Source organism: Labeo rohita, chromosome 1, assembly GCF_022985175.1.
Source record: "Labeo rohita strain BAU-BD-2019 chromosome 1, IGBB_LRoh.1.0, whole genome shotgun sequence".
Taxonomy (NCBI): Eukaryota; Metazoa; Chordata; class Actinopteri; order Cypriniformes; family Cyprinidae; genus Labeo; species Labeo rohita.
Window position 1 is genome coordinate 32,592,509 of NC_066869.1, and position 9,611 is coordinate 32,602,119.

The 9,611-nt window shown below is 35.6% G+C and overlaps 2 protein-coding genes across 3 annotated transcripts; both read right to left on the reverse strand.

The window, feature by feature from the left end:
• Positions 1 to 988: 988 nt before the first annotated feature.
• Positions 989 to 5,055, reverse strand: toporsa (topoisomerase I binding, arginine/serine-rich a). Of its 2 annotated transcripts, none has more exons than XM_051120901.1 (3): positions 4,860 to 5,055; positions 4,675 to 4,740; positions 989 to 3,764 (listed from the first exon to the last, which is right to left on the reverse strand). In XM_051120901.1, exon 3 carries the CDS (start codon positions 3,759 to 3,761, stop codon positions 1,353 to 1,355), a length of 2,409 nt encoding a protein of 802 aa, XP_050976858.1. In that variant the 5' UTR covers positions 3,762 to 3,764; positions 4,675 to 4,740; positions 4,860 to 5,055; the 3' UTR covers positions 989 to 1,352. The 2 variants fall into 2 exon arrangements, with proteins under 2 accessions (XP_050976858.1, XP_050976850.1); XM_051120893.1 differs by having other exon boundaries at positions 989 to 3,767.
• A 560-nt stretch (positions 5,056 to 5,615) lies between these two features.
• On the reverse strand, positions 5,616 to 8,231 carry ndufb6 (NADH:ubiquinone oxidoreductase subunit B). The gene is given in 5 exon segments (XM_051108251.1): positions 5,616 to 5,784; positions 6,231 to 6,275; positions 7,662 to 7,754; positions 7,947 to 8,015; positions 8,017 to 8,231. Coding segments are annotated over 5 exon segments (390 nt in total). The 5' UTR covers positions 8,128 to 8,231; the 3' UTR covers positions 5,616 to 5,712.
• Between the last annotated feature and the right edge of the window lie 1,380 nt (positions 8,232 to 9,611).

The following is a 9,611-nucleotide window of genomic DNA, read 5'->3' on the forward strand; positions in this document are numbered from 1 at the left end:
TCCAGAACAAAAATTTACAGATAATTTACTCACCCCCTTGCCATCCAACATGTTCATGTCTTTCTTTCTTCATTCGTAAAGAAATTATGTTTTTTGAGGAAAACATTTTAGGAATTCTCTGCATATAGTGGACTTCTATGGTGCCCGTGAGTTTGAACTTCCAAAATGCAGTTTAAATGCAGCTTCAAAGGGCTCTAAACGGCAGAAGGGTCTTATCTAGTGGAATGAAAAATGACAATTTATATACTTTTTAACCTCAAATGCTTGTCTTGTCTAGCTCTGCATGTACTCTGTGCGTTCCAGTTCAAATACAGTTTGGGTAGTTCGAAAAATCGATGTAGGAAGATTTTAAAGTTGGAAAAGAAAATGAGATAGGAGTTTTTCGACCATATGTTGGTGCACCGTCCACAAGGCTATTGGCGCCGACAGAGTTCAGACTTTTTATCTCACAATTCTGCCTTTTTTCTGGCAATTGCCAGTTTACATCTTGCAATTCTGACTTTTTTTTTCTTAGAATTGTTAGATATAAACTTGCAATTCCGAGTTATAAAGTCAGAATTGCAAGACAAACTCCCAACTCTGAGAAACATACTCAATTCTGAGAAGAAAAAAACTTTTCCACAGAATTGTTAGATGCAAATGTAGATGAAAAGTCAGAATTGTTGAATTTCTGACTTTATTTCTCGCAATTGTGAGTTTATCACGCAATTCTGAGAAAAAAGTCTGAATTGTAACTTTATGACTCACAATTCCGAGTTTATATCTCACAATTCTGTGAAAAAAAGTCAGAATTGAGAGTTTGTATCACGCAATCCCGAGGAAAAATGTCTTTTTGAAATTAAGTCACAATAACCTTTTTTTATTTTCTATTCACTGTCAGAAATGGGCTTTCATTGGAAAGAATAGGAATAATGAATGCCTGTGCATGGAACTGCTTCCACAGACTATTTTAAGCAAACCTGTGCACACGAAAAAAACACATTATGCATTCAGTAAATAAACACACTTTTCGGTTTATTTGAGACAGCCAAATACAAAAGAAACACTGAACTTTGAAAAATGGTGACCGTTAACTCGCTTGCATAGGGGAGTTTTAAATTTTCAAAATCACATTTTCAAAGTCACAAATGCAAATGTACATGTACTGTACATATATCTTTACAAGTGTTTTAAAGAAAAAAAAGGAAACCCCCCACCAAATCAAAATCACATTTAAAACTCATCCCTTCTCTATTTATAAAATACTAAAAATACATGTGGGCATTGCAACAATAGTCCTTTGTCAATTATTATTTACCACAAATTGAGGAGTTGAGTTAAACCAAACATACAAACTCACAAAGGCATTGGCATTAATCTGTCTGTCTGGGTTGATTTCCTGCATCACCCGCAGAACTACATTCAGTTTCAGTAGTGGACTCTTGCTTCATGTCTACGAATCCAGAAATTAGCGGCTGAGTTTCTGTAGCATTATTTGCTATTGTGACAATGGAGCCAGATGCACAGATATTACTAGTTGAGGGTTCACTGGGGTCAGCACTGTCACTGTCACAGTCACTAGTAATTGTAATGAGAACAGGGCTGCTTTTTTCCACCCTCTCATCACTATTATGTCTCCTGCTCTTCCTCTTGTGTTTTTTCTTCTTCTTGTGATGTTTCCGACTGTGACCCTCAGATTTATCCTCTCTGCTGGGACTCCTGCTTTTCCTCTTTAACTTTTTGTGATGCTTCTTTTTTTTCTTTTTTGCATCATCCGATTCGGTGAAGAGTTTGCTAGAACTTTTCCTTGAGCGTTCCTCATGATGCTTTGTTTTGTATTTCTTTTTCCTGCCATGTTCATCATGCCGTGATGTCTGACGTGAGGAGCTAGAGTTGATTCTAGAATTGCTTCTTGAGCGACTTCTGTTCTGACGGTTGGAAGAGTCGACTCTAGAATTGCTCTTTGAGCGACTTCTGTCCTGACGATTGGAAGAGTTGATTCTAGACCTGCTCCTTGAACGACTTCTGTCCTGACGGTCCCTGCTTCGCCTTCTACTATGCGAACGAGAACGAGAGTGATCGTGAACACTTCTGTAATAGCTGGTGTAGGATGAGCGTGTCTCTGTATAGCATCTTCTGCTGTTGTCTCTTTGGCTGTAATGGCTGTATGAATGCCAATAAGATGAGGTGTGGTGACTTGTCTCTTTTTCTCGTCTCCGTTTATGCTTCCCCTCTTTAGACGATGGGTGGTTCCTGCTACGAGAGGAGGAGTGTGTCCTGCTGCTACGTGAGGATCGGTCTCTAGATCCAGACAACTCCCTTTCATGATGCCTTGAGCCATATTTATCTTTAGAGGTGTTCTCAGATGAGCGAGAGCATCTACTTGGCCTCCTCAAGGGTCTCTGAGTGTTATTGGGAGACAAATCAGACTCTGAAGAGAAACGAATGTGTTGGGGTGCCCGTGGGCTCCGGAGCTCTGCGTTCTGCTCAGATTGTTCCGAATCAGAAGAAAGCAGGACCAGTTCTGGTGTCCTTTCTGACACTGGCTTAACATAGCCGACAATAACACAATCTTCATCACTGCCGGAGGAACGCTCCTCCTCCACTGCAACAGTGGCAGTATTTGCTGGACAGTCTTGATGTGGCACAGCAGCAACAGACCCTACTGCTTCCCCTACGCTACTATCAGAATCCGAGTCCCTCACATGGAAAGGTAATACCTGAGATGGCTCTGAGGAGTAGGATGGCCCTGGGGTCTCATCATCCCATGCTGTTTGGCTTAAGGTCACACTAGGAGTGGCATAGTCCTGGGATCCTGACACTAAAGAATCACCTTCATCCTCAGAGATGGCGATCACAGAGGTTTCTGAACTGCTACTCTCTCCGGAGGGCCGTGGCAAGTCATAAACGGCACGCTGATCATATGCCTCCATGTTGAACGGGGATTGAGCAAAACTTAGAAACTCATGTAGGAAGTGCTCTGTATGGGATAGCAAGAAGGGCCGAAGCTCATGTGCAACAGCCTGGTCGTCCAAGTTACTTCGAGTGATCAGAGTCATGATGATGTGCTGCACTATGTTGACAAGGGAACCGTGAGTACCATACAGAACAGTCAACTCTCGTCTCAACCAAGGCACAAGCCTGTGAAGACAAGCAGGATTTCTTCTGAAAAACTCTGCAGAAGTTTCCCTGGTGCGGCCACCATCCTGCACTCTCTGGACTCGCACACCTCTTCTGTACAAGGCCCGTCTGAATTTAACCACTTCTTGATCCTGAAGACTTCCCACAGACCTTCCTTCTCTCTCTCTTCTTTGTCTCACTGCCAACCTCCTTAACATGCTATGGAGATCTCTGTTGTGCCGCTGTGGTAGAGATCCTCTCAGGCCCTCAAACAGGACCCCATGGTCAGGAGGAGGAGACGTTCTCCTCGGTGCTGGTCTGCGGTCGCCTGTAAGCGTGGTGCGATACCTGAATCTTTGCCCTGCCATGTTGCCAAATGAGCCATTTTCAGTTGGTCGCAGGTCAAACCTTTTGTAGTTATCTTCGGACTTAATGGTGTGATAAATTGAATTAAATGGCTGTTTGCATAAAGGGCATTCTGCTTTGTTCTTTGACCACTCATGGATGCAGCAGAAGCAAAACTTATGCAAGCACACATCAAGATATGATATGTTTTTGAAATGATCCAGACATATTGGGCATTTTGATTCTGGAGATGCTCCTTTTGATACAGTGTTTAACACAACACCTGATAGGCGCTCCTTCATCTGTGGTGATGCCATAATCTGCTGGAAGAAAAATTTGAATTATTATTAGGCTACTTGCATTTACATTTTAGTGATAAAATATTTAAATAACATTATAAACGAAAAGATATTAATAATAAATTAAGAATGAATTACAACTGATTTTGATTTTTAAGAAGGATCAAGTCAAAGTCCTGATATGATAATGAAGAAAAGGGTTTTGTTAGAAAAGTAAAATTCTAGAAAGGAAAACCATATTCAGCAGCATAGTACTTCTTAAATAAAGTATTATTTGAACAAAACAGCTCCACTGTTTAGTAATATGTGGCCACATAAATAGCATTTTTGTGATCGTGTTTACTCGTATGTGATTCTGGACCACAAAACCAGTCATAAGGGTCAAATTTTTTGAAACTGAGATTTATACATCATCCAAAAATGTAATAAATAAGGATTATAAGGATCATTACTAGTACAAAAGTGCAGAAATTCGAAATATTGAGAAAATCGCCTTTAAAGTTGTCCAAATTAAGTTATTAAGTTATTAGCAACACAGCTAATTCTAAATTTAAGTTAATAATATATTTACGGTAGTAAGTTTACAAAATATCTTAATGGAACAATATTTACTTAATATCTTGATGAATTTTGGCCTAAAAGAAAAATTAATAATTTGACCCACACAATGTATTGCTACAAATATACCGGTGCTACTTATAACTGGTGGTCCAGGGTCACATATAATTACTTTGCCTTACTAGTAGTAAACTAATTTCTGACAGAAATTTCATAATATTGGTATTTTAACATGTTTACAGAATATAAACAAACCCATAAGTTGTCGTATCGGCTTTTGTGTGTATTTAAGCACAAGAAATACAGTTATATAATAAACAGAAAGGAAGAAAAAACATGAAAACCGTCGGTTTCAAAATTGTTTTCAACTTACTCTTTTATGTATCTGTTGAAACTTTCGGAGTACTTAGATCCTCTGAATTCCGCTGGGAGCATCTCTCTTCAATATTCGAAACAAACGAAAGAGCATTAGGTTTTGTACTGTTTAACAATTGTAGTTATGTTTCACAGAATACACAAAAACATGTTGATCTGAAGATCTTAAGTACGTTAACTTACTGCCAAACAAACCAGCGCCGTTTCAAAGATCAATACGCGATATCCAAGAAGTCTGTAATGCATTGTATCTTACGGATTATTGCTAAACCTTTACAGCTGCAAAATATAAAAAGCGCTTAACGACCAAAAAACGATACAATTCTCAGTCGGTCTACATAACCAATGTTGGTCATCATGACGTAACAAAACAAGAACATTTCGGAAGTGAAATGCTGTCAAAATGTTAAAACTTCCTGTTTTTCACTTCAAAATAAAAGCCCATCAACCTTGTGTAAGACAAACGTCCAAAGTAATGAAAATTTGAAGTGTTAATGACATATCAGAGAATATAGTTCCTTCTAGGTGTTTTATGCTTTTCATTTAATAATTTTAAAATACTAAAACATTCACACCTCTGAAAACTGTTGACTAATTAGCAACGACAAAGTTTGGGTAGCATTAAAGACAATATTCTAATTTAGTATTCTAATATTCAAACAAATAGACAAATTTGATGTTTAATGATTGAATTTTGATACTTTTCTTAAAACGATGCAATAACAAATGGGTTGTCAAAACTGTCTCTTGGCGTTTCATTGTATTTTTTAATTAAAATAATACAAGACTCTTCTTGCATGTGAGATGTGTGAAGAAAATGAATAATAAATAAATAAATAAATAAATAAGCAAGCTTAATTTTAATGATAATAATTTTAATCAAGATCTTCCCAAGAGGGTGTGTTATTGTCACTCAAAGGCACAGAATAGGCATACAGACTCTGTATAATAAATTTTATTGACATAGTATACACACAAATATGTTTTTACAACCAGCGCTGACAGGCATGTCTATACTGAATATAAACTGGCATCTTCAATGATGACCATGACCGTCTGCTTCAGGAAGATCTGGGACAACTTCTCCTGTTTCCAAAATGGTGTCTCCCTGAAAAACATACACGAGCAAAGAAGGTGTGCATGAGAACATTCAGAAACATCAAAACGAATGATTATTTGAAGGTAATTTACATACACCTTCTGATTATTAGTGTGTAAATACTGGGTCTAATTCAAATTTGTGCGTGAAACCTGTGTATGAACATTTTCACAAACAAATCATGATTCTTTAAAACTTCTGTACTAAAATTTATTCTAAATTTAAGAAAATTTTTTTAGCAACAACTAAAAAGGACACATATGCAAAAATCATACTCTGGCTTGTCTTAATAATCTATATAACCTATGTACTATGTCTTTAAACAGTGTTATATGAGGTTAAAAACAAATTCATGTGCGTATACACGTTGTGAATTACACGGAAAGCTTTCGTGATAAGTTTGAATATGCATAAATTAGTAAATGAGACCCACTGTTTAGACCAAATATACTTACAGGATACAGTTTGGGTTTAAGAGCAACAATTCCATACGGCATTTTCTGTGGAAACAAAAAATATCTATTTCAGCTTTATATTTAAGCATGATAATGATCAGCCAAAGCACAAGGATATTTGATTGTACAATTTTATCTGCACACTTTGTACACATAATACAACTTTTTATGCAAATATTTACATTACACTTATTGAATGTATCAAAAAGATGAATTTTTTAATAGTTTAGGGTTAACAAAAAATATACTTCTACTACTACTAATACGCTTTTTATCTGTTCTCTCCATTATACTAAATTGAAAGAAATGCTACATTAATATGAATAATTCCTTAACTGAAACCAAGCATCCTGTACTGTTCTGGAATGTGAATTCTCCCTAAAATACTTCAATAATATATATTTGTAATCTAATTTAAAATTATAAATTTAAATATACATGTACACTACCAGTCAAAAGGTTTTGAACAGTATGAGTTTTAATGTTTTTTAAGTTTCTTTTGCTCACCAAGTCTGCATTTATTTGACCCAAAGTACAGCAAAATCAGTCAAATTTTGAACTTTTACTATTTAAAGTAACTGATTTCTATTTGAATATATTTTAAAATGTAATTTATTCCTGTGATTTCAAAGCTGAATTTTGACATCATTGCTCGTCACATAATCCTTCAGAAATCATTCTAATATTCACATTTGCTGTTCAAAAAACATAGATTCTTATTCTTATTATTTAGAAGCTAACAGCTAAGTAGAAAATTTTCAGGTTTCTTTTATAAATAGAAAGTTCTCTTTATCATCACTTTTGATCAATTTAAAGCATCCTTGCTAAAAAGATGACCAAACAAAACAAAAAAATTTAATTGTATAATGCTTTAGTACAATGTATAATAATATTTCGATCTTTCTGTTCATCAAAGATTACTTGGAAAAAACAACTTTTTAAAAAATAAATCAACTGTAATATAAATAATTAAAAAAAAAATGTTTCTTGAATAGCAAATCGGCATATTAGAATGATTTCACGCTAGAAAGCATCATGTGACACTAAAGACTGGAGTAATGACACTGAAAATTTAACTTTGATCAAAGGGATAAATTACATTTTTATATATATTTAAATAGGAAGCAGTTATTTTAAATAATAAAAATATTTCACAATATTACTGTGCATTTGTTGTATTTTGGATCAAATAAATGCAGGCTTGGTGAGCAGAAATGTTACTGTTCAAAAACTTTTGACTGGTTTGTATACGGGAATCTTATAATTCTTATAATCTTATAAACAAAAAGGTCTTAGAATTACCTCGACAATTATAGCCTTTACTGTGGCTTGGAATTCCATGTCAATTTAGGACAGTGCACAAATTACAGTTCTGTTCAATGAAAGCTGTTTAACTGTAGATGAAACAATATGACAGGAGCATGAACTTACACTGACGTGGTACTTCACATAGTAATGCACGATCCAGGCTGGGATTAGAATCCGTGTCACAGCAAAAACACCGGCATTGTAGGCTTTAAATGTCTGGTTCATCCGCAAAACAAGAACACAAGACAAAATTGCATAATTATGTTAGTAACGTTATTCTGACCTGAAAATGCCCATATGATTCCGTTCAAGTGCATGTTACTTACATAAATCATACTTTTTTTTTTTTACTCTAGATATATCAGAATATACATATATAGATCATATAACGTTATGGCATAAACTCACGTATAATCTCCAGAGTGTCTTGGGCTGCAAAAATCCAGACCAGAATCGCTCGATGGGCCCGAGTTTTTTTAGGTGCAACGACGGGCTCTCGTGGACTAAGCTCCTGATCTTTAAGCCACTGCCGCCGAAGCTTTGTCAACTGCTCAAAGCGGAGTTTTTCATCCGCTGTGTATCCAGTCATACTGATTTTCTCTTAGTTCCCCAATAAAGAAGAATTTACAATGACATCCAAAGAGGACAAACCTCCCAGAGTGCAAAGCGAACTCAGGAACATCAACATAAATATCGAGCTTTTACACAGCGACTCCCACTGATCTGGAGTCGAATAACGATTGTGACGATATGCACCACATACCACACGAGGTCGTGAGTTACTCAAATAATTGCCTTTGCAGTCTTCGACAGAGGAGCTCAGTGTTTTGTTTAGCATTTAGCATGGCCATGCTAGGCCCTACTGATCTAGAACTACATAATTTTGTGGGCAAAAACTATTTTTCTTCATTTATGGTTCAACAGTAACTCTTTGCTGAGATATAAACTGCAAATATTTCATTATAAAATATGTTTTACCCCAATTTGGGCAAAATCTGTCTATATTTTTCCCTGTATTTTGCACGTCAGCAAAGTTAGAATGCTGGAAAATGTTCTATAAAGAAAACAAATTGTTGTACTGCTGTATAATATTCTGAATATCAAACCTCATTATAGCTGGTATATGGGTGTCTTTAAGAAACTGTGAATAATGTGCAGCACATGGCATTGTGCATTATTAAATTTGATTACAAATGAAACAATTAATGTTAATATTCCTGTTTAAAATGGTATATCACTTTGCATTGGCTTATATTTATGGGCTGTTTTGTTTTTATTTTGATAGTACAGACAGACCAGAAACAACAGGAAAGAAGAAAGGGGAACAGGACCAGTGAAGGACCACAAGACACAGCTAATGCAGTGTTAGAGCTGTCCAACAATTAATTTATAATTTAGAAACCTGGTATAGGCACTTTCCTCTAATTTTAGTTGATAGCAGACACTCACTCAGTATTACAATATGTTTATTTATTATGGATATTAGTTTTATTCTTGACCTCAGGCCATCCAAAATCCAACATATAGATCAGTTTATTTCTTCATCAAAATAGATTTGGAGAATTCTAGCATTACATCACTTGCTCAACTATGGATCCTCTGCAGTGAATGGGTGCTGTCAGAACGAGAGTCCAAATAGCTGATAAAAACACCATAATAATCCACAAGTAATCTAAACAAATCCAGTCATTTATTTGACATCTTGTGACATGAAAAGTTGCATGTTTGGATAAACAAATTCATCAAGATGTTTAAACTGTTGCTGCCTCCAATGAAAAAGTAATCTCATCTGAATCTGGAGAGAAATATGCACACATCAAGCATAGTTTACAAGTAAACGGTCAAAATAAACATATATATATATTTCTGTAAATTCTAATGTGAGAGGACAACAGGAGATGGACTTTTTCACTGCAGGAAATGTTATTATGGATTATGGATTATTGTGATATAAGTTGAATTTATAAAAATGACAGTTTAAAAGTGTACATTCTTAATACTGTGTTGTTACCTGAATGATCCACAGCATGGATTTTTTTTTTTTTATTTAGTGATAGCTGTTCATGAGTCCCT

Bases quoted from the DNA above. Each gene is read 5' to 3' on its own strand.
- toporsa (XM_051120901.1), bottom strand. From the start codon at position 3,761: ATGGCATCACCACAGATGAAGGAGCGCCTATCAGGTGTTGTGTTAAAC.